Source organism: Cydia pomonella, chromosome 11 (assembly GCF_033807575.1).
Source record: "Cydia pomonella isolate Wapato2018A chromosome 11, ilCydPomo1, whole genome shotgun sequence".
NCBI classification, from domain to species: Eukaryota; Metazoa; Arthropoda; class Insecta; order Lepidoptera; family Tortricidae; genus Cydia; species Cydia pomonella.
Window position 1 is genome coordinate 8,956,460 of NC_084713.1, and position 26,527 is coordinate 8,982,986.

The 26,527-nt window shown below is 34.8% G+C and overlaps 3 protein-coding genes across 3 annotated transcripts in view; 1 reads left to right on the plus strand and 2 right to left on the minus strand.

Annotated features, from left to right (window-relative positions):
- On the minus strand, positions 1 to 26,291 carry LOC133522768 (organic cation transporter protein-like). The gene is made up of 4 exons (XM_061858214.1): positions 26,155 to 26,291; positions 25,865 to 25,965; positions 13,968 to 14,079; positions 1 to 4,653 (listed from the first exon to the last, which is right to left on the minus strand). Exons 2-4 carry the CDS (start codon positions 25,905 to 25,907, stop codon positions 3,153 to 3,155), a joined length of 1,656 nt encoding a protein of 551 aa, XP_061714198.1. The 5' UTR covers positions 25,908 to 25,965; positions 26,155 to 26,291; the 3' UTR covers positions 1 to 3,152.
- Positions 1 to 26,527, plus strand: part of LOC133522773 (uncharacterized) — a 195,338-nt gene that overhangs the window by 86,605 nt on the left and 82,206 nt on the right. The window lies entirely within an intron of this gene.
- On the minus strand, positions 7,205 to 13,541 carry LOC133522771 (organic cation transporter protein-like). Its single transcript, XM_061858221.1, is given in 3 exon segments — positions 7,205 to 11,274; positions 11,276 to 12,089; positions 12,661 to 13,541. Coding segments are annotated over 2 exon segments (1,380 nt in total). The 5' UTR covers positions 11,993 to 12,089; positions 12,661 to 13,541; the 3' UTR covers positions 7,205 to 10,611.

The window sequence follows — 26,527 nt, forward strand, 5'->3', positions numbered from 1 at the left end:
TTCTTTATTTGTTTTTCGTTTTTATTTTATATCTATAACGATTAAACATACAAACCTCTAAGGTAGGCGATAATAAAAAACTGTTTAACAGGAAACGATAAAAACTGGCCAAGCGGAATAGGGTCCGTGCGCGTTGGAGGTTCTGCCATCCTGTGGTCTGAATCGGTACCATAAACAGGCACATTTACACGTCAAGTGTTTTCCTGTGCATAGTAGGTTCTGCCATCTTGTGGGCTACATCGGAACAAGAAACATCACATTTACGCTTCGCGCCAAAAATCTGACAGCTCCTGTGCTGCCTCCTACAGTTCATGCACGCTCCCTATAGTAAGATTGTTAACCAAGGGATGAAAGGCACTCATTGTTATCGAGGTAGTTTGGTACTCGGAGTAGTGAGAGCGCCAACAGTTCGAGACTGAAATGGTGCCTTTCACCCGAGTTAAACACTCTACTTTTTATTTCTAACACGAGTGAGTATTAAAAATATGACTAAATAATATAAACTTACATACCCTTAAGGAGTACTAATACTTTCAATTAACAATTTGTAAAAGTATCGTTATTTTCCAACAAATCCATTTAAAATCAAATTTTAATTGCGTATCGTAAAAAATAAATAAAAAACGTACTACGAATTTAAAATGCTCTGAACCAGAAACATATATCACTTTCTGCACTCCATAGAACAACCCACCCACCCCAGAGCATGAGAAATGAAAAAATAAAACATTGTAAATAAAGTGCGATGCGAAAAGTGAGTGCGAAAACCTTAGGCTGCATATCCAAATCGAACTTGGCCGGTTCTTTTTTATTCCTGTCACATAGTCTTTCGTAGTTACGTTTCTTTTTAATAGCGCACCAACTACTTACATACCTTAACCTCAGAAAGCGTTGTCTAAAAGATATACATTCATATATTTTGTAATCTGATTTTACTGCCTAGTCCTAAATAACGGGTGATAACAAAAAAGTTAGAATTATTTCAGTACCCCTAGTGTAAATATTTTCGACGGCGAAACGTGACGTACGCGTTTGCGTTAAGTGTCATTTTGTATGAGATTTTTGACTTTCCAAAACGTCCCGCTTGGCGCGCTGTTCAAAAACCCATACAAAATGAGACTTAACGCAAACGCGTACGTCACGTTTCGCTATCGACTAAATTTACACTAGGGGTACTGAGCTGTGAAAAAATACTATTTACTATACTTTTTTATTATTAGGCAATATACATATACATGATAATTAATTACAATAACATTAATTGATGTTAGAATAGGGCCCATGGTCAGCATTTTGACGTACTTTAGATATAAAGTTCGAATAAGACCTTTCGACACCGTTTTTGCCCATTTTCGAAACACAAGTCATAATCATTTTTATTAACTGGGTACAATTTTCAGCTCTCCAATTATTTTTATACACTCAACTACTCAAAAAGTCAGAAAAACTATCAATCAGCCGACATTGTGGAAGGTTTGTGGGATTTCGGATTTTCTTACATACAATTGGTATGTTATTGGAGTCCAAAAAGTGTAATGTCTATCTGCTCAAACTTGTCCATAATACTTGTGTTTGATATTGCCTGGTATTGTAGAATTATTGCTAGTATCAACCATTTCCAGGTACATCAGTTTTCCTAAAAGGAAAATAACTTTCATCATACAAACTGAACGAGGGAAATCGCTCGGGACGAATAAACTGTCCATTATCTAAAACGGTTTTTTTTTTTATGTTTACATAATTTCTATAAAACTTATTTAATGTTATAAGAAACAAGTATAAATTAACAATAAATATTCGACATTTTTACAGAAATTGACTATGCCTCACAGTAAGCTCAAGAAAGCTTGTGTTGTGGGTACTCAGACAACGATAAATATAATATATAAATACTTAAACACATTGAAAACACCCATGACTCAGGAACAAATATCCGTCCTCATCAGACGAATAAATTATGACCTTACTGGGATTCGAACCCAGGACCATCGGTGTCATAGGCAGCCAGAGACATGTCAAACGGTAGGCAGCAGAGTAGCTACACTAGGCCAGAAAGGTCGTCAAGTATCCAATGAAACTACGTTTTTTTTTTATAATTATCTATTATAAACGAATTTGTACAACATGTTGTTCTGAATAATATACAATTTACATATTTTCAGTTTTCCTACTATTTACACTATTTAGCATGATACATTTTTCATACATTCTTAAGTTTAAATAAAAATTACCGCATTGATTCCTTAATTAAGATATGTAATTTAGAGCTCCTATTTTTTAAGCATCATATGGCATTGCAATAGATTTATTTCGAAAAAAAAATACTCGATACAACGGATGAAACGATTTGAGAATTTCGTGTGCTTGATCACATTATATTTCAGGCAAATAGGCCACTTAGATTTAATAATTATAAAATCTTTATTTCGGCTACGCGCATGTAACTCCTCTGGAGTTGCCGGCATTACATAGGCTACGGAGACTTCTTACCATCAGACGGGCCGTATGCTTGTTTGTCACCGACCTAGTGTTAAAAAAAATACCGTTGTCTCTCTCAAATCTCGGAGCGACGTGCGAATCGCATCCAATGTGAGTCGTGAATGTGATAACCGCCTAAGCTCTAACTTTGCACAGAATTGAACAACAAAGTGAGCGAGTGTCATTATAAACCTCATATTTATATATAAATTTGATAATGCCTCACTTTGCCATTGCAAATGTCATGCAGAGTTAATTGGAAAGAGGACGGCCGATTCTCCATACAAACGTAGTCCCCATTTTCCTCTCAGGATGTTCACATTTTGGAAAATATTTTGAGATAATTTGAAGTATATTAACCATAGCTATGCCCCTACGCTTGACTTTTTTCGATTCCCGTATTATTATAAAAATTAGGAGCGAAAAACAGATTTCATTACTCCTATAATAATTAAAAATTTGAAAAAAAAAACAAACGTAAAATAGCTGTGGTTATATACAACAAATTGTGTCAAAATGTTTTCAATAATTCCAGAGAGGAAAATGAGGACTACGTTTGTATGAAAATATTGAAAATGTGATTTCGCACGGGTCCTCCACTTTCGCCTTAATAACTTCCACAACTGTGGCTAATTGAGATGATAAAAAGACTAGATTCTGTGATTATAAGCATTTTACGCTTTGCTCATATCTCGGAGAGGTACCATTGATTCTCCCCCTTTGTCATCTTCCTCTGTAACTCTTAGTTTCTTTCCTAAACAACTTGTGAAACAGGTGTCTCCCAAACCAAACTTTTCCCCATCCGCTAACGATTGTGGCATGGGTTGATTCATGGTTTCGGGTAAAAATAAAGTTAGAAATCCTGATATCAGAGCTATAACTCCAAATATAACAGCGGGAATTTTCGGGTCGAAAGAATCGAGCAATGTGATGAGAGGTGTCAACGCCCCAGATAACCTAGCACACATAGACCCCAGTCCTATAGCTGAATTGCGGACAACTGTAGGGAATAGTTCTGCTGAATAATTGTACACAATAGCAAAAGATCCTGCAATGAACAGTTTGCCTATAATTACAATAACTGTAGAAATTATGCTGCCCGCCGGTATAAATGTAGCCACGATACAAGCAGTACCGCCTATCAGCATCATAGAGCTTATCAACGGCCTTCGACCCCAGATATCAAGAAAATATATGACTGCACCATAACTCGGGAATTCTACAAAACCCAAGACAGCTAATATCAGGTAAGGGTTGCCTTCTAGTTTACCGCAACTCAATGAAAGTCCATAGTACACTAAAGAATTTGCAAACCAACATAGACAAACATTAAGGGTCTTCTTTCTTAAATTTGGGGTCTTAAAGAGATCTATCGTGCGAGCAGCTGGTACTTCAGTTCCCTTAGATGATTCGGCTTTACCTCTGGATACAAGTTGAGCTTTATCTAGTCTCTCAGTAAATTTGTTACACTTTAAAGCTTTTTCTACAATATCCACCGCTTCCTTAGCTCTGCCTTGAGCCCACAGCCATCTTGGAGATTCGTCCATAATCCAAATGTGCGGTACGAGCAAAAGGCCGTGCAACCCATAAACTACTTGTAAAATTTGTCGGTCATCAATGATTGCACCCCACATTGCTACCAACATTATACCCACGGCAAAAGCAGCTTGAAAAGCTACTCCGCATGCTGTTCGTTTGCTGGGCCCTACTATCTCCATTGATAATACGAACCCCGTTATATACGCTCCAGCAGAACCAAAAATTCCATACAGAAATGAGATTACTAAAAAGGACCAATATTCAGGTATAAACGCTACTAAAACTCCAAGAATTAACTGCAGTACCGAAGACCAGCAAAATATAGTTTTTCTTCCGAATTTGTCAGCCATGCCTCCTAAGACGATTGCTCCAGTGAACACTCCCAGCATGTAGGCCGTTTGTGCCAGTGCACCCATCCATCTTTTATCACAAACCAGTTCCCATTCAATTGCTCTCGACGAGGTCCTATATTTTGTGTCGAACACCCATTTGTTGCATTTTCCAGTGTTATTTAGTTCGTCCGTAAATATAAGGCAATTATGTAGCCTGTTTTCAATTGAAGGAATTGCCCTCGTCACTTCTGTAGAATTCCATAATGCTGTTGTGATATTTGTGTCTACACCGTCAACCCAACACCTGAAATGTAAAAAAATAGTTTTATAACCATGCACTCACTTTGTTGATTTTTTTAAGTGTATGCAAGTATAATGTAACAAACTTCGGCAGTCAACGATGTTGCACAAAAGTCCAAACACCAAAGCCGATGACCATCAGACTCTGTTTTTGACTGACATTTACTTAAGATAGAAAAAAGAATGGATAACCAGGTCAAATACAGGTATTCTAATCTAGAGTGAGTTAAGAGTTAACCTACCCAAGCGAGGCCCGGTCAGCTTCAAGCGCCATACAATATACCTATAGCCTCACTAAAATCAGGCGGATGTCACTTAAGAGGGACGAATTGCTTTGCGATCCTAACGAAACAACGGTACTTTTTCTAAGAAATTCCATTTCGGGAGAGAAAGGTTTCCACTAACTAAATCTTACCAAACCTAGTTTTTCATTGTGTCAATAACATACTAAAAAAAAACACGGAGAATGTAAAATATTTAGAAGTGGAAAAACGTTTTCTCTTTGTGTATGTAAAGTTGAAATAATATCAGGTAACTATTTTCACTTCTTTTCATAAGTTGCCTAATCTTCGATATTTCACGCTGTCTTTAAAAAAGGCTGAATACCGATTCTGTTAATATACCTAAGTATCCTGTAGTAGGTATGAAACTGTAACCGATTGTAATTAATGAATCACACTGAATTATATTTTAGTAAGATCCTTATCTTACTTAGTTAGGAAATAGGAAGTCATTCAGTATCAGTAAGAAATAAATCGGCAATATCTCAATAGCAAACTAATGTAATTATTATATGTATTTCCAACATAAATTAGGTATTGTACCTACTTTGATTATTGAATTTATTCCTTATTAATACCATCTGGAAGTATTGAACCTAATATTTCTATGTATTTTATTATAGCGTGCTATTAAAGTTGGTAATAATAGTGACCGACATAATGAGCGCTGCGTGGGTTGAATAGCCTTCAAAGGCTTACTGTATGCTTAAAATTAAAACGCCAGCCGCGACGAGCAGCGTCCTGTGACGTCTCAAGCTACACACTCTACCAACGTCACGAGTGAACAAAATTACATATTTACGGCGTGGGCGTACATTGAATCCTAAATTAAGCGAAGGATTCTAAAATTCTGGGCGTAGTGAGAGATTCAATTGTTAAAACCCATGGTGAAAATAAATTTGCTACCATGTGACAAATACTGCTTTTCACATCACCTATGAGCGATTATAATGAAATTGCAATCGATTATGGGCATACTAATATTTTCATATTTCATTGTATTAATATTTTATACTGGCAATAAAATGCCCTAGAACATAAAAGTGCGACGTTGATCCCTACTAGCAGGGAAGAAAAGTGCCACGTTGATCTCTCCTATAGCAGGGAAGAAAAGTGCCACTTTGATCCCTCAAGCGTGGAAAAAAAGCCCTTTTCCGAATATGTGATGTGAAAACAGTATTAGATTGCACTAAACTTAATAGTAGCTCATCTTTTATTTAGTAATCAGCTCTATTATTTACAATCAACGCCATAACGCTATTATGTTTGAATGTCGGTCACCATCCGCGACGGTCACCGTCGCATCTTCGTCCTCAAGTTGTCGTCGCGTGGGATTATTCCCTCTAACGTGAAGAGGATACGGGAGCTGAGATTTCAATATTTTAGGTGAATATATCAGTCTCGTTTTAGGAACGTAAACGCTCCTAAAACTATCTACTGCGACTTATCGCAGACAACGCTAGGTTAGGCGTAAAAATCTCAAAAAACGATGTTCCGTAGTCGACTGTTTCTACCCCCAAAACTTAACCACATGTAATGAAATTTTGAGATCTAAATGGTAATGAAATTATCTGTGTCGGTCTGTTTTGCTTTTTAGACTAAATTATGTACGTTTTGAATACCATGCTTCTCTTTGCGGCCTAGTAAATTAGGCGGTTTTTGCGAATATTTTAAGTGCATTAGCGCCTTAAGAAACAAAAATATAAAAAAAAGCAAAACCGCCCGAGAATGATATTAATAATAAAAATCTGTGTTGAAAAAATCATTGGTCTTGGTTTAAAAACCACAGAGGGAACAGTCGAGTATGTTTGTATGGAGAAATGACCACTCCTATTGCCTCTTAACTAGTGCGAGTAACCCGTCGCGTTTGGCGGGTAAGGTAAGCCAGACCACGCATATACTTTTGCGAACATAGTGTTCGGACATCGCCGGTCGCAAGCGACTGGCAATCGCCCGCCGCGGTCGCATCTGGCCAAGCAGAGCCAAACCTGACGTGGATTTTTAACCTTAGCCACAGTCTCAGCTCGTAGTGCTCGTACCTGCCACTGACTCCTTGCAACTTACCTATAGGCAATCTCAATTAATATATAACACTGTTCCTCCTGTTTCGGTACCTATATGAAAACATCGTGAGGAAACTGGACTAATTAATCTAAAAAAAAAAAACGATGCCTTTAGGATAGCATTTTAGGTATACTCCTCTCGTCACATATCGTCCATGTGGTAATACAATACCGTTGCCAAATAGCCGCTGCAAAATAATAAAACAAAAAGTAAGTGATAAAAAACTTTATTGAAATCCATTAATTTTGACAAAATAAAGTTTGTAAAGCCTCATGACTGAAATCAAACAAGTTAGTTATGTTGCTTATTATAGCAAAGATACGATGACCTAAACCTTTTGACCGCCAAAGACGTGAACCGACACGCGGCCACAGCCCAATATCAACCTTCGTGCACTCCGACAAGGTTCACGATGAGGCGCCGCACACGATAGGCGTGGCGATCAAAGGATTGATCACATGAAAAGCACGCTGGGAAATTAAGTAAGGTGGGTTAAGGCGAAGGGTAGGGTAAGCTCTTTCCATACACACTTTGTGTGCGTTTTTCTTCGTTTGTGTTTGCGCTACACTTATTATTTTTGGTAAATATGCTTATTTTTCTGTTAGCTAGGGCTTGATGTATTTTTTTTTTAAATTATTTGTTGTATTTTTTTTAATAAGGAAAAATTTCTACATCAAGTTCTGCGTATATTCAATATATACAAGCAAAAAATGAAATTAAATGCTATAGTTCCAAAACTAACGAATAAAACTTGCACAAGGTTTGTATGGAGAATGTCTTGCCCTACCCTGCGCCTTAAGACGAACATAGCTTATTTTGCTTGGGACAAGACGAAGAGTATGGGGATTTGGGGATTCCATACAAGTGTTTGTCTTGTCCCGGTGTTAGTCTTACCCCACCTTGCCTTATGGATAAACAATAGGTTCCTAACTATATTATACATTTAAAAACTTTTATATTAAAAATGAAAAAAAAAAACACCGCTTCTTGCAGGACTTGAACCTGCGACCTTTGCAATCCGTGCGTCGCTCTTAACCAACTGAGTTACAGAAGCCAATGAAGTGTTGCGAATCTTTCCAACCCTTCCTTCACGTATTATATACTAAATATTTTACAAAACGTATACAATTCGATTGTATATCCAGATATTACTAATTAGTTCTACTTCGAAGCTCCTAACATTGTCTAGCAACGACGTTAACAATCTGCCAGAAACTAAACACAGTACTATGTAGTACGTTAAAAATTTAAGTCGACTATAAGACATATTATTAGAAAGTACCTTTTAATTTATTAACGTACAAGAGATTCAACTTAAGAGATGTGAAAAGAAATATTTAGTTTATAAAATTATGTGCAAATAAGTCCTAGAGTGCATGGCTTCTCGCATTAATTTTGAAGTAGGTAATAAGTAATATACTTAGTTTTTTCGATATTTGACTATTTAGTATCTCTTGAGAAAACCTTATATGATCCCTGTATTACTTTACACTTATATCTACTTAACGACTTGTTTTATGTGAAGTCGCAGTCTTGTAATATTTATCAAAAGTATGATTAGTCTTAATATAAATATTTCCTTTCTAGCTTTCTTGCATCATGATTATTAACATTTACGTGTGCGTGTGTTCTTGTACTTACATTTTATGCGGTCATGTCGCAGTAGCGAGGTGCTCATAAAACTCAGTCATTACTGGCATGCATAGTTTAGTATGAACTAGTTGAGCAACCTTCTACACCTTCAGGTGAGAAGATAGAGCGGTCATGTTTGATGTTCCGTCACTGATAGGGTGGCAAGTACTTTACTAACTTATAATATCAACAAGGTACTCTGTAGGCACTGTAATTATTGGACAGATATGTAAATAATTAATAATACGTATCATATCACACAATTTTGTAATGTAACATTGAGTTTTTCGTTATAATTTAAGAATTATTACTTAGTTTTAGGTACTTGAGAGTTTTATTAGTTACAATTTTGCTATCTGTTCGAACATGAGTAGAATATAATAGGTATTATAAGTAGGTATTATTATTGATATAGATAAAAAAATGAAACCTCTTTCTTGTAGGACCTTGTCAACTAAGTATATCTAATCTAAATTGTAACCTTCATGAAAGTTAAATTAAGTGGACAGAATTAATCAAATTTCTTAGCTAAAAAAACTAATGAGTTGGGCAAACATGTTGCAAATTTCGAATATGAAGCATATATCCAAACACTGGGATGGCTTTGGGTAAGAATGTTTTTTTATCTATATAGATACATAATGCTTATAATACTTACCCCTATGCCAATCATTGTAGGGATTATTATAAGCACGTAATTAGGCATAATAGTTTTCTCAAATCACATCAACCTGTTTTATAATTACGAGTACGTGGAAAATATTGGAAATCTAGTGAATTGTTTATTATTTGGTTAAGTATACGCAACGTATGTAGGTAATTTGTTGAGATACATACATTAGATACCCTATACAAGTAGATTAAAATCTTAAATGTTATACACGGTGTTTTTTTTTAAACTCCGTTAACTTCTATGACTAAGTACATTTAAGGAAACTGAATGGCATAGTTAATTTTATTACTTTATTTTTGATTAAAAGGAATTAATAGCGTTATTGCAACACGGACATTTAAATCCACCAAACAATTGAGAATTATGAAATATTATAATAACATTTCTAATATTGATCGAAGAAGCGTACACGCTCGTAGGGGTCTTATCAGATAAAAACAAAAGAATACCGGTTTCTTTGAGAAACTTACTTAATTTATGCTCAGGGATGCACCCTTGCTTGACATAAACGCGGACTTTTAAAAAACTCCGTGTATCTATACAAATATAACAATACAAGAACGTAACAGAAATAGAACACACGAGCTATAATAACAGTTGTAAATTGTTTGTAAGCAAGATCTAAAAATATATGTATATGTGGCTATCTATCAGATAATGGTCCTTATGCTTTATATGCATAAAGAACTTTCCGTCCGAAATAGGTGTTTACGCTCCATATCCTTTTGATTTTTTTCTGAAGGAAAGGTCCTTTAATATACACATGAAGCATAAGGGCCCTTCGCTGACGGAAAGCAACATATAAACTCTGCACATTAACTGCAGAAGGTTCAGGTTTTAGTAGAAACCATTTAAAAGTAACTACACTGGGCCGTTACACTTTTCTTTAAATCAGTCATTTTATTAAAATAAATGCACTGTAATAAATTATCATTGCCACGTGAACGAATTTCACAAACATGATTTAATCGTTGTTACTGTCAGATAAGCGGCAATGAATGTATCTTAACATTGACTAGATATTTAATAATAATAATATCTAATGTAAAATGACTACAATGAAGTAAACGTAAAAAGATACTTCACCCATAACCCATAAGTAGTATTTGATACTGTAAAGTCTGTCAGTTACTTATAATTATTGTGCATTACCTCTTCTGCCTAACAAAAAATACGTAAGGAGAGACAATAGTTAGTAGGTAGGTACTAACTTTTAAGAAACCAAGACAATAAAAAATGTACAATCTAAACTACGCCTAATTTTTAGACAGCGTTGTGGCAAGGTTATTGTAATCGATTATGATTGTAATTATTAGTTCTTTTCAATAGTTTCTAGGGGAACCATAGTTTCTGGTAAATCGATAGAAGCTTCGCTCATTCGCTTGCCGCTACAATTCGTGAAACATGTGTCACCAACGCCGAACCTCTCGCCGTCCTCCAACGACTGCGGCAGATTCCGTCCGACAGTTTCGGGTAAGAAGAACGTAGAAGCTCCAGAGAGCAGGGCCAAAAAGCCAAATATGATAGTTGGGATCTTCGGGTTTAGACTGTCGAGTAAAGAGATTAATGGTGTTAATGCGCCTGACACACTCGCGCACATACTGCCAAGTCCTACGCCGGAACTTCGAACTACGGTAGGGAAAAGTTCAGCTGAGTATTTGTAAATTATGGAGTATGAACCAGAAATAAACAGTTTTCCCACCATGACGATACCGGTCGTTGACGTAGATCCGTGAGGCAGCGCGGCTACGACGAGGCAGGAAATTCCGCCTAGTAACATCATAGTGCTAATAAGCGCTCTATGCCCGACTCTATCCAAAAAGTATACTATGATGACATAACTAGGCAACTCTACTACTCCCATCAAGAACGTTATAAAATATGGGTTGCCTTCTAGTTTACCGGTATTAAGAGACAGACCATAATACACAACAGAATTAGCGAACCAGCAACCACAAATGATTAAGGATTTTTTTTAGCATGTTTGGAGTCTTGAACAAGTCGGAGGTCCCAGCTGAGTGTTCGTCAGTGTATTTAGCACACGTCGCTTTGCAGTGGGAGACTAGCTGAGGCGTGTCTACAGTTTCAATAGATCTGTTCATTTTAAGCGCCTTCTCTATGATGGCCACTGACTCACGAGCGCGGCCCTGGGCCCAAAGCCACCTAGGAGATTCATCCATTAAGAACCAATGTGGGAGTAAAATGACAGCATGAAGCGCGTAAACTATTTGTAAATAAAATCTGTTGTCTATGAGATACCCCCAAGCTGCCAGAAGCATTATGCCGACTGCAAACATTATTTGGAAAGTTACGCCGCAGATTGTGCGTTTAGATGGACCAACTAGCTCCATGGTTAGCACAAATCCGGCAATATAAGACCCGGATCCGAAGATACCGTACAGGAATCTGATAACAACAAAAGTGTAATATTCTGTTGTAAATGCTACAGCGGCCCCAAATACTAGTTGTAAGACTCCCGCAGACACGAACACTGTTTTTCTTCCGAACTTGTCACACATCCTGCCGAGCACTAGGGAGCCTACGACGACTCCGAACATATAAGCTGTCTGCGCAGACGCTCCCATCCATCGCCGGCTGCAAACGAAGTCCCATTCGATGGCTCGGGACGACGTATAATACTTTTTGTTGTAAACCCAAGATTCGCACTCAACTATGGTGTCGTTTCCGTACATCCTGCATGCTTCCACTTTATTCGTTTGATTGTTCAACAGTAATATTGTAGAATTTGGTGGTGTAAAGAAATTTGTATCTCCGTCTTGCAGGGCACACCTGAAATAGTTACAACATAACTATAAGTAAGTACGATGTATTTGGTTCATTAATGACAATTGTGCAAACGTTAACTGTGCTTAGCGCTGACGCTACATAAATTGATGGCCTTTGTAAATTTTAGGTAAATGTCATGATGCTTCGTATTTTTACTATCCTAGTACAATAATGCTTTTGATCCACTTGTTATTGGGTAAGTGCGTAACGGTAATTTTGGTGCATTTTAATTATAAAGAAGAGTTCGTCTTGTTTACTCATTGTTATCTTTATTAAGGTTATCTCCCTTATTAATAGCATGCCCTTGATTAATACGCGTACCAGCACCGAAGGTAATGCTATTTATTTTAATGTTATTTCCTATTTAATGGTAAGTGTCTAACATTGTTAGATTTCATGCGTCAATGTTGAAAGCAATTTGTACTTGTACACCATTAATGTAAAGCATGTATAAATAATCTTAAACTAAAATATATAGTTATTCATGCATTTCCGTACCTAATGTGTTAGTGTATGAAGATAAAGATATGAGCTAATGCAAGAAAATATGTATGATACAAAAGTCTGTACTTACGTTGAATAGTTTGAGAAAAACTGCACCGATAGTATCACTCCAGGGTTCAAAGAAAAATACCCAAATCCATCCTCAACCCTCGTACCGAAATCAAGCAAAACTTAAATAAATAGGTAATGTAATGTTGAATTTCAAGCATATGGTTAAAGGCCCATTCCCATACCAATAAACATCGTAATATAACGACGTCTACAAGATTTACATATTTTAATATTCATATCACGACAACTAGTCAACCATAACCTGTGATATAGCCCAACAATGCTTGCAAATGATAATAATATCAAGAATTATGCCTACTCTTAAAATATATTAAATTGACTACTTACAAAAATACAAACTAAATTAAATGAAACACCCAGAAGCCGTTTCTTTTCAGGTTTTAAGTGATGTTTGTGATTTAAATAATCTATTCATGCTCATGCCTTATTACCTAGGTGCCTACTCACTTAAACCTTGTTGTAGTTGCGTAAAAATAAGAGTTTGAGATTAGTTAATGTTTATTGCATAGATACGCGATGTCTAATTCCAGGTTTTATTTATCCTACATTCAATCGGTTAAGTAATCATAAAATTGGATAAAAATAAATAATATGATAATAAAGTATTTCTTTTTTCATAGAACACACACATCAAGAAAAAAGTGTAGTTTCAATTATCACTATTTCTATTTTATCATTAATTACATATTATTTACACATCCATATAATAGCTTTACTTGTTGATTTAATCAGACTATACTTTTGTTTTATTCATATTAGTCTCTTTGCTTTTTTTAAATATAAGTAATAACACAATTTAATAATGAACAGTCGATTTGTTACTGTCAAATAAATAGATTTATTGTTAATATCCTCATCACCTACTTGCTATTATCTTGATTAGCGGATATAATGAAGTTACCAAAAGAGATAAATGTAGTGATGCTGTCAAATAGATAATTATTAATTATCACTGTTTAACCACGATCATAAAAGACGCACCACGCATGGGCTGAAATTCAGTACCGGGATCTCTAATAGATGATGATGATCACGATAATCCCCCCAATCCCATGAGAGATCCCTCTTAGGGATAAGTTTGCCTTTGTACATAATTTATTTATTTTTTGTTTTGTCTGTTTTATGTTAACCTATTTATGTGCAAAGTGACATACAATGAATGCGAATTTATTTTGCTATTGGTATTTAATGATTTTTTCTATCTTGACATTGTATATAATAAATAGTTGACCATAATAATATAAATTATATCTTGGTCAAGGTAGTCAGGAATTAATGGAATGAAGTAGGAGTTCGTTTACATACCTATGTTCTGGCACTGCTGCGACGGTGACGAGCGAGAGCATGTGCATACCGGCTGTCATGGCGGCCAGGATATGCAGTATGAACTGGAAACACTGGTACCGCCCGAAATCTCCTGAAATTTACAAGAAATCGTGTTACAACATAAAACAAAAACTAATGGAATATCGCGTATAATTAAAAAAAAAATACATCCCGCAGTTTAGAACCCTTTACAGCGTTCGTGATCAATGGGAGACTGAGGAAAAAATTGTATCCACCTCTGTCAAATTTTCAATTTTGCATGTATATAACCAGCCTTAAAATTTGTATTTTTTGGTTTAATTACTTCGTGCGTGTACAGTACAGTCTCCCGTTGCCTAAGAACGCTTTAACCCTTTATAACGCCAACTTTGAAATGCCAGGGTGTGTTTTAAATTCATTATATGAAGTACATAGTTTTATTTCATGAGTAACTTTTGCGGTAACAGAAGGCCATATTAAAACAAGCTAATTTCTCATTTTTAAGATATAGACTAGAGTTTGCTATTGCTTTAAACTCTTTAAAGTGTTGTTTTTGTCGTAAGTCGCATAGTTGCCAAAAAGCAAGCCTTCCGTTGCTGAAAGTCAGGACACCGAAGCTTAGTTTCACGTAGATTTCGCCTTTACTTTATGCCACTAGGCATTTAAATTTTCCATGTCCAAACTTCAGGTACCGAAACGTAATCCTGGCCATTTAACGAATTAATAGGTACCTGATCATTTAACGTATTAATTAAGCTCATTAATGAAATAGTAGTATATGTGACTGCTATATAATGAAAGGCATTAAAATACTAGTCTGAGTTTGTGAAACGAATGAAATTAGTTTCATAATAAGATCACACAAGTATTTTAATGCCTAATTATGTACAGTACCCCTAGTGTAAATAAATTCGATTTCGAAACGTGACGTACGCGTTTGCGTTTAGTCTCATTTTGTATTGGATTTAGAAAGAGCGCGCCAAGCGGGACGTTTTGGAAACTCAAAATCCTATACAAAATGAGACTTAACGCAAACGCGTTCGTCACGTTATGATGTCGATCAAATTTACACTAGGGGTACAGTTACATACACTGCTTTACTTATTCACCTACATCCATATCATAAGCTTCAACAAAACAAACTAATGTTATATTATACTTACAAACGAATTAAAACATAAACAAAACGTCAAATGGCGGCAAATGAAAACTTTTTTCACGCATGTCACGCATTCGTAGTTTTTTTTATTCAGAGACAAACTAGAGTCAGGGGTTAACTGCCATGTCGTTCGATATCAAGTAACATGCGAGATTCGTCAAAATTATGTGCAACGGACATTTCAACTCCAATAAAACGTCATCTCGACTGATATTAGAATAGAGATCAAATAAAATTCCTACGTTTATCGGAGATGTTCGAAATTTGATTGTAATTAAAATATCGGCGATCGATAACGTAAAGTACAAATTACGATTTAACCACTGAAGGTTTGTTAATATTAGCTTATCGCTTCTCAACATATTCGGAAGTAGATAAATACAATTAGAAAGGAGATATAATTTTCAGGTCACTGTCACTGCTTTTATGATTCTTTCAGTAACTGGCTGACTGATGATCTTGACTCAGTGAATATAAGTGGAACAGAAAATAGGCAATTATCGTCTGTCCGTCCGGTCGTGTCGCGTGCTCTCAAGGACTTGTGCATAAAACGCAAAATTGTTTCGCTGTTCTTTTCTTACGCAAACGCAAAATAACTGTCGGAATTTAAGAACGCGGCATTCTTATTATGTTTAGGCTATAATGAATAACCCATTTATTCGAATATATTTATCGTGTCAATGAATACGATATTATACTGTTTGTATCGAGCTTATTGTATACGGAACAATAGAAGGACTGACCTTAATTGACCTCTTTCCACCAGTAACATACATGATTATAATGCGAAGAGTTATTTGCAGTTAGTGGTCATTTTCTACCCTAGTTATATTAAGAGGCGTAGGAGGTATGCAATAGTGGGAGTGGGTTAAAAAAAATTTTTTTGTTCCAATTGATTTGTAATAGCCAAATTATGTTGTCTAACGTATTCATTTTGAAATGTATTAAATATCAATCTTTTATTTTAAGTGTAATAATAATAACCCGCGCAACGATTGGCATGTTTGATATCATTCATACAATAGTAGCTGACGATAGTCGATAGAGGTAATAGCCTAAATAAATCTATGTGCAACCAAAATTAATATAATTGTATGAGTAACAAGAATCATTAATATAGTTCGATGGTAGCAGTGTTGGGCATTCGAGAATAAAATCATGATTGGAATAAGAATTTGTAAGAATAAAATCACGGTGATTTTATTTCCGTCAAAATTATTTCAAATAATTCCGTCTGGAATAATTCTTCGGTGAGGAAATTGAATGGAAATAAATTATTCTTAGTAAAATAAAAATAAAAATTATTTATTTTATTTTTTATTTGAAATAATATTCCATGAATAAGAATTGTAATGTGAGAATTTTTCTTAGTAAAGCCGTTGAAGCTGGTATGTATGTCATGTCAATACTTCGGGGTTTTTGATGCGGGAATGTTTTCGTGTATTTATAACTTTCTTTATTGTAAAATAATTACCAAACTATGAATAAAAATAGACAGTAAGCTCCAAACGCTGGGGGTGGGGGTGGGAGTGGGAGTGGGACCAACCAACCAACCAAAATAATAAGACTAGTTTTAGTAGTAGTGCCAGAACTAAATTAATTAGTAAACTATGTTTTTTTTTTATGCAAGTAAGCGCAGAGATCTACATAGTGTAAATAGTGTTTTGTTCTCTAAATTTTTGGTTTGGCACCGACTTCAAAAACTAAGTAATTACCAGGATGGTTATTTATTTTCTTATTATTAGGTATTAATTACTTTTTGAACGAAAATTGCTTTACGACGGGATAGAGACTGGACAATGATAGGGATGGGATATATAAAAATTATTTTGTACTTTTCAGTGGGTTGGTTTTTTGAAGGCGGTTCCCTTTGTTTTAAAAAAGATATTTCTGAACACGATATGAACAATCGAACACAAACGTTCACGGCTAGCACATGATGGAATCGACAGTATATCGATGTCGACGCAAGGTCACGCCAGATAGACTACCCGTCTCGCACTAACTGTATTGATAAGAACAGGACGGGTAATCTATCTCGCGTGACCTTGCGTCGACATGCTGTCCATTCAATCATGTGCTAGCCGTGCTGATCTAATGTACATACTTGACAGGATGATGCATGACGTAAACTCCACATACAGTTTCAGAAAAACATACGTATGATCAAAAATGATGACGATGATAAAGTGTGCAATCCTAAGTTCATTAAGTACTTTTACTTTTTACAATCTTAAAAATAATTTACTTTAGCGTCTGAAATTTCTAAATTATATTATAAATTAAATACAATATAAAAAAATACCAATTCTATTTCCAACGTAATATTTTGTCTGAATATGTAATTATTACTATCGACGAATCAAACGAGCCCTAAATGGATGAGAAGGCGTGTAGTTTCATAACATGACGCCCATACCATACTTAACATACCATAAAACATCAGTGTTTGCCAAGACACATCGAATGAGCCGAAACACGGTGTCTTTATTTTGTTTACTTTAGGAGTTCCTTTGGCCACCTTCTGGCCCCATCATCAGACCAGCTTCATGGCACCATAATATTTCACAGTCACCAAGTCCACCAGATACTCAAATATACGAAATTTGAGCCAAATCGAACGTCAGGAAGTGGTAGTAAATCGACTCGCAAGATTGACCTAACGAGAACTTCAAACTTCATTCTAAATCTAAATAACATTTTATTCCACTAAAACCTTATTTAGAATAACTCTATTTCTAAAATAATTATTCCGTCTTTTGTTCTTCATTTAAAATAAAAATTGAATGATTAATTCCATTTCATGTTATTTTAACATAAAAAGTGCTGAATTTATTCTTATTCCATTATGTTGGAATAAGAATAAAATTTCTGTTTTTATTCTTATTCGAATTGATTTTTGCCCAACACTGGATGGTAGTGGTACTAAACAATAGATTAATTGTTTTTTTTTAACTAATTATTATAGGTACTCCATGTTTTTTTGTTCTTTCTTATTAATAAGTAGAATATTCTACAGTATTATACTTATGAATGTTTCGTAAAAAAATGTATATATAAAAAAATGTTTTCTATGAAAATTCGCAAATTTTAAACCACATGCACGGGCTAAAGATTTCACTTCATTTACCTTTTCTTAACAAAATATTATTCGTTTTGACAACATAATACTACTATTTAAAAAATATTTTATGAAAAAAACCATAACTATGTGACCCACCCTAGTATGCATGATCATCGTCGTGAGCTGGGCTCTTGTCGGTGGAGCAATTTCTATTTATTTTATCCTGTACTATCTCCTAGATTTCCCGATACGACATGACGGTTACTTTTTATTTTCATTGGTGGGTTTAAATTGTTATGGTATTAAAATCAAATTGGTGTCATAACCTATTGATGTTGCCTTTGGATACCGCTCTTTGTGAGCTACGACCGGTTAGGTAGAGTCGTTAGAGAATAGTGGAAAACGAACTAAGAATGGCTTATGAAGGTCAAGAGTGCATTGCCGTTAACTAGCGACCTGCGCGTGCGCCTTTTCTCTTCATTATCATTAAGTCATGTCGTCATCCAATCGAACTTGTTTTATTTAAACGCATGTTCGCCGTGAAATGAAATGCGTGGCATTTCGAAATAGAGGTTATAAATTAAATCTTAAATAGTACGTTATACGTAATGGTTACAAATTATTTAATAAGGACCGGCGCCAAATGTATTTATTTATTTATCGTATGGCGATTACAAAGCACTGTACATTAATTAACTAGTTTATAATCCTAAATCTACATTTCTCCAAGTAGACAATGCCAAATTTATATATATAAACATATTAATGGTTTAGTACAAAATATCTGCGATGCTTTGTCAAAGAGTCGTATGTAGAATATAAATCCGCTTTCAAAATAATAATTATTCGTTTCTTTAGGTACCCATTTTTGTTATTATTTAATTATTGTAATTAAAAGTCACGGTAAGAACACTACATGTTCGAATTGATCGTTCTCGTTCATTATTTTTCATTTAATAAATGTGACATAATAAATGAAGGTTGATTGAAAGATATGCTCTGTGGAATTAACTCTGCCATATGTCTCTCTAACAGTTTTTACTCGATATAGCTGTTATAGTGAGTTTAACGGCAACTGGCATCATAAGTACTATTTAATTTATCTATGAACATCATAATAGCATAAGTTATATTTCTGTTTTTTTAGGCGATATGTCCAATAAAACAATCATATAAACGTCGTAAAATCGATGTACAAATGTGTACTCAATGTATTACTTAAAATGACATATCATTAACTTCATTGCGCTTACTTCGTACTACTTGAGATAACGTTAATATGCTAACCTAACCGATGAGACAGATAGACTTGCTTTATTAAACGATAGTAAAACACTTTAAATCGAAAGTAAATATCGTTTTCACTTCACCAGTCTGGAAAGGCTATCTCAATTTTTACCAACTATTTTTGGGTGTTACAGTTAAGTCAGTTCTATTTTTTTAAATTAACTCTATTTATTCGAAAAATGTATCATATATGCTTATATCGTCTTTTGTCCAACATGTTCTTTTGTTTGAATAAGACAAAGGAGGTGAATGCTTCGAATAATATAAATACATTTGCTCTCAAGCGTAAACAGGCATTTTATCAGTCTTAATATAGGCCGAGCGGAAACTTTGGCAAAGTTATGTATTTACAAGTAGGTACATCAAAGATCCATGTCACAATGTTCGGTAAAAAGAATACATAAAGCAATTTTTTTTATTTAGGGATCCGTTTGTGATATTCAATTTTCATGTGCATATTGATTTGCCAGAGTCAATTTCGTCGTTTTATTAGGGTGATACCTATTCAAAATAATTTGTGTTAGTAAGGGACGTAACGGTCTTTCTAAATATAATTTGTCATAAAATATTAAATACTCATGGGCATTGTTAACGTTGAAATTTGCACAAGTAGGTACACGATAGCACATAAAACGAGGACATCACGCAAATACTATTGAAACAAATGTTACTCGTATTTAAATAAATATTGATACCTTTATAACAATGCACTGGCTAGCTTCAAGTATTCTTTAACTACTAAAATTATTTACAGTTTTATAAAATCTAACATAGGTACACCTGTAACCTGATTGTACGATTCAGTAATATAACGAAAATATTTTGATTTGTTAACTAAAACTCGTTGATGTTACGTAAAGCGTACTTTATTGATGTGGAGTTTAAATGACATATGTTACGCGCCGACATTACATTACACAAATATTTAATGAAGTATGTAATATAAGTAAAGAAATAAACAGAGTGTGTTCATTTGTCTCACGTTGAAATTAGTCAACATATCAAATCAATCTTAATCAGGAGGATTATGTAATTTTGAAAATCTAGATTAACAGTGACATAAGTTTATTACGATCTACTAAGACTAAGTATAATAGTAGTGTAGTTAATATACTAGTCAAGCACGCAATGCTAGAAAGCTTGATTTATTGCATGCTAAATAAAAATATGAAAAAAAATATTAGGTACTTAGGTAGGTAGATTAACGCATTAGACGAATATTATATTAAAGGAAAATAACTCCTAGGTAATGTGGTTGTGGGTCTTATAGAGTTTATAGACCCCAGACCAATTCAGTACCAACGAGAAGTAACTTGGACACTGTCGAAGATGTCCATTTGTTTCGAAACTACTAAAGCATTAACAATCCTATCTTTGAAAGGAACACGACCAAAGTGCAATGAGAAGAACATTTACGCCAATTGTTGCTAAGTCCGGCGACTCCGGTCTGGTTAGTTGAGTTAATGTCGTTTACCTAATCAACTCAACGTTACCCTTTTAAACAGTCCACAAATTACACTGCAAACATTCTTGGCGAAGACATTGACACTGCCAAGTGTTTTTAAAATGATGCTCCTAATGAGTAAGGGGTAACGCATATTTTTATTTTAAACTTAGTTAACTTTGTTCATTTTATCAGTCAAGTACCTATTCAAGGGTTTTTTTCTACCTATGGAGTGAACACTAGAGTTAGACCAAGCTAAGTTGGCAGCGATTTTGATAGCCCAAACGGTGCAAGTGTTACTTAAACGACATAGTTTCATAGGAGTTTGGCGTTTAACATGCACTTGCACATTCTGGGCTATTAAAATCGCTGCCAACTTTGCTTGGTCTAAATCTATAAGCTTACTTCTATCTGGTATTACGCATTTTTACGTATTTAGCTCTACCTACACTCTCTGCTCTGCTTTCGACAAATTGCATAATTCTTGTATGAGTATATTATTAACTCTAGGTGCACCTGCATAGAGTCTGGCGGTATATATTCATCGTCGTAGTCATAGGATTCATAGGCGTTCATGTTTTCATTTTCTTTACAGTTTTTGACCTAAAATAATATGTTCAGTAATACGTTGCTACACTGCCATGAGATCGTTAGGCAAAGGTATAAGTATTACGATTGGAAGAAACAAGGAAATCACGTCTCACTCTCATTATATCCGGACACAAAGTGCAGTTTCTGTAGTGGATATAGTTCGTTGCATCCACGATGATGCACAGATTTGTCAAATCTAAACTTTAATAACATGACAATACGAATCAAAGGCATGCGTTGTCAGCATGACACGATCTATATACATCAATTAAGTAATATGATAAATTCTTTTCGCAAATTGTAAAGGGCTACTGCAATAGATGTGAAAAATGTAAATTGATTAATTGTTCGTCAAATTTCGTAAATGGCATATTTAAAGTGCCAAATACAAAGACGTTTAAAAGACGTTTCTGTTCTGATTGTCAAGTGCCAAATTATATGTAAATATAATATAAGAATGTATGTATATTTGATGAAAACAATGTTTACCTAAAATACAAAATTATGTCATTAAACACGAAACGACATTTAAATTATTCAACGAAATTAAACTTGGAAACTAAAGTAAGCCTGTAATCAAAACAAATTTCTAATTTAGAAACTCGCGCCACGCGCGTGACCCTCCAGATAATAACGAGAATAAAGTAAAAATAATAAAGTCATTAGATGTTAACTACTGCAATTAATTATAAATATTTTTTTTTTAATCATTAACCTTAATAGAAGAAAAATATTTGTTGTTAATACTAAGCGTCGACCGGCGGCAGTGGCACACACCCAAATGTTTCATAATCCGCTGTACCTACTACCGCTGTCTTACTTCTTCGCAGTAGCAAAAATAATATAAAATCAGATAGTGGGTAACAACTTGCGCAAGATTGGTTATTTGTTACATTATAGGGACTGGAATACCTTATACATTTGCTAACGTTAACCGTAACGTTCTCAATTAAATACCTACCTATGTACTTCTTTTGGTACTTAGTGATTATCGATATGTACATAACTGTTGCTCATTCAGTGTACATCAAAATCTCTGCTATCATTGGCCTCATGGAACCTGAACTGCAAACATTTACTTGTACTTGAAATATTGAAGTAACATCATAGATAATGAGATTTTCCAATCTTATTTGGGACTAGTCCTTCTTCTAAGCTCGCTGATACCTATTTTGAAAAGTTTTTTATTTATTAGCTTATTCTAGTTATTATTGGTTATTTCTCTTTTTCATAATTTAGAAGAAAGGATTAGAGTTAGGTTAGGTTAGGTTACACACGAAGAAAATAAAAGTAGAACCTACTCAACTCAAAATATCTAGTGATATTCGGAAAGTCCACAACCAACGTACGTTAATCATCACGTTGTCGTTAAAAATAATATGGTCTACGTAATATGTCAGTTTACTCTGCTTATCTCCGAGCCACACCTCCAGAATATCGATACCAACGCGTTAGTTGCCAAAAACACTTAGACTAATATACATAAAATATATCAAACGTGCGCGTGATCCAAGGCCTTGCGACCTTTATACGGGGTCCCGTGAAGTTAATAATACCTATACTTGGAAATACTTATGTGTAGGAAAAAAAAGGCGGTTAAAATGACCTATTTTTGAATAGCTACCTATACCTATTTTTGTTTTTGAATTTATATACCTATTTAGGGCAAATTTTCAGGATATGACAATCCGGTCAGATGAGAAACAAAACTGAATTGTTGGTCCTGTTTTGATTATTTTATTAGAATTTCTTTAAAATAAGCTAATTTTAGGCTTAAGTCATCCAATGCTAATAAACTTTTATATGACTTATACACCATTAAATTCCTTTCATTTTTGGAATAGATAGCCGGTAAAACACGACACCGCTAATTCATAGTTATGCAGCTCGAACAAGGTTAAATCTAAATATACCTTCGAAAAAGCATTCTCTTCGCATCACTGTTACAATTCGTCATTAGTTCGAAGAATTCGGACGTAATTACATATTTTAACTACCTACAATCTATTTTCTTCAATGTCACACCTGTCTGAAATCTAGTAAGTATATTGTATACTACGAGTAATGTATAGATCAAGGAAAATAGGTGCTTTCAATACAAATCAGTTTCACTTTTATGACAATATTAAAAGGGTTTTAATACTTTTGATATACGAAAGACTTTTATACTATCTGCGTCTTTACTTTGTCTATCATTCCTCCTGTATTATGTCAGATGGAATGATTGTTTTTATTATGGCATCTTTGCAAGTACTATAATATAACTTATTATTATATAAGATTTTCTTCAGTGCCGTATCTATCATACTCATGTAGGTAATAAACTACAATAAATATAATAAACTGATTAAGATCTGAGAGTAATATTACAGTTATTAGTCTTTCTTGAAAAAAAAACCGGACAAGTGCGAGTCGGACTCGCCTACCGAGGGTTCCGTATTTTTTAGTATTTGTTGTTATAGCGGAAACAGAAATACATCATCTGTGAAAATTTCAACTGTCTAGCTATCACGGTTCATTAGATACAGCCTGGTGACGGACGGACGGACGGACGGACAGCGGAGTCTTAGTAATAGGGACCCGTTTTACCCTTTGGGTACGGAACCCTAAAAATCACCACCTTTAAACTTTCGCTCTACTTTTCACTTAAAGTATGAAAAGAGCGGTCCATTGTGTAGTTAGTTATTTCAATGTCATTGAAAAAGCGAATTTAGGTGAAGCATAAAAATAAAACCTACATGTATGGACAACACGACATAAAATATGTGAAAGCAATGGCAACGAGAAGCAGACGGCTACAGGCGGCTAAAAAACTAGCCCTTTTAATTTGTAACAAGTACGGGAATTTACATTTTGGTTAGCGTTTATGTTAAATATTATTATAGTAACCTTCTCTTTATCTTTTAAAATAAATATCATTTCATATCCTTGTTCATATCTTGTGTTCACATATGTCATATAATTACCAATTATTGAAAACTTTTTTGTCCTTTTTATTATTATATGAAAGTAGGACAAAGGTTTAGGCAGCTACTTCGTATCAATATCAACAACGATAAGTCTGGTTCTTCTGTTTTCCAATAGAAATATTGCATCAAATCATTTTTAACGAAAATTTTAATTCTTTTCGCTAAAATCAAAGTGATTATTATCCATTATGTACATTAAAAATTCATTGATTCGTCTTTTTTAGCATTAGAAAGAATGTATGCGATCTTTAAGATTTTATTCAAAAACTCCTTTGAAAAATATGTCATAGTAAATATGTAACAAATATAAATTAGAGACTGTGCTGAAAGTGAAGAGTCATGGAATGTATGGGGCCCAATATTTACATTTTTTTTTTCATTCAAACTACTTTTTTACAGGCTTTTTAATAAATAAACAAGTCAAGATTGTTCACTTATAAACTATTGCTATTACGCTCACCTGACAATTTTGCTATACCTATAAATTACAAATAAAATTGTAATATTCCGATACTTAGTTTTCCTCGGATAAAAATGCGTTAATTGGTTTAAAAATGATATCATATCAGTCAATTAACATTCTTATCAAAACTTATATACTTTAATGCCTAATACTTATAGGGAAGCTAAAGCAACAAATAAGGTCAGTATTTATGGGTACATGCAACCCTGATGTCACAAATCAGTATTCAGTGTTACCTCTGAGATTTATTTTGTAACCATTTAAAGCGCAGCGCATAAATAATTTATTGTAATCACTCAATTCCCGAGGTGATAACTCGTTATGTAGCACGTGATTATTAATCTTCCAGTTCAATGAACAGATATTTTTTGTTCTTGTTACAAAATTATCATTCCCAATGTTTCATCACCGGGCCGTAATAAATTCGGAATAGTTTTCAGCAACACATATCACGTGTTGAACTTTGATTTGGAAAGAGGTCAAACAGACGCTAATTTATCATTAAGTATACTTATTATTGATTATGTTGTTTTATAAATATAATTATCTATAATAATATCATAAATACGAATGACGCAAACGTTCCGTATAATTTTCTCATAACATAATAATAGCGAACAGCCTATACCGGGTACTGGTAAATAAGCTTTTTTCAATAAAAAATGTACAACGTTAAGCAGAGTTAATAACGCTTGTCGAAGATGCGCTTTAGCGCTAAAGCTATAACATTTACATGAACCGTTTACGACACGCGTACACGCATCGAATAGGTATATCAGACCGCAGACGACAGATGACCAGTTTACACACGTATAAATATTATTATCACTATAATCGTATATAAAGTTGATAAAACTTTTCCCGCACTGATGTTTTAAAAGGTAAATGAAAATTAATCTCCATATGTTTAATGTACTTACCCAGTTTTCCCATCATCTCCTCTAAAGCGTGATCCTTGTCCATTTTGAAATATCCTTGTCTCTTCTTCCGTCAGTTATGATTTATTTTGTACGTTGGTGCCCTGCAATATTTTGTACATAGAAACATTGGTAATTATAATATCGCGTGGCGACGTGAGGCGACCGCCAGGCGCGCGAGCCGGCGAGGAGCGAATGGATGGATGGCTACGTCGTGGCGCTCACGCCGTTCGGTTGCCGCACTCGCGCGAAAAAAAAACATGCACAACCTCTTATCTCCGTTAACCCAATACCTGCCGGTCGAGTGGTCACCTCGCGAACCGGCGTCCATGCAGCACTGCACTACGCGCCCAGCGGCGCGTCGACGGCGGCCCGCACCACGTACATATTGCATATCACAATCATCCGTATCTAATCTCTCGTAACTCTTTCTACTGAGTACAACGCCTTTGATTTTGTTACACGTGCTGATAAGGATGCCGTAATACTCGATGGGGCTGATAGTTCTAGCGGCGTGTTCGCAAGGCTCGTTTCGACTCCAAGGTGAGCGTAAACATTTGTTTACCTTGCATTTGCGGGTATGTAAATCTTACACAACAAAAATGCTAATTGTGTGTAAGTACAATTAAGCTAGTGTTATGCGTCTCTACGGCATCGTCAGTCATT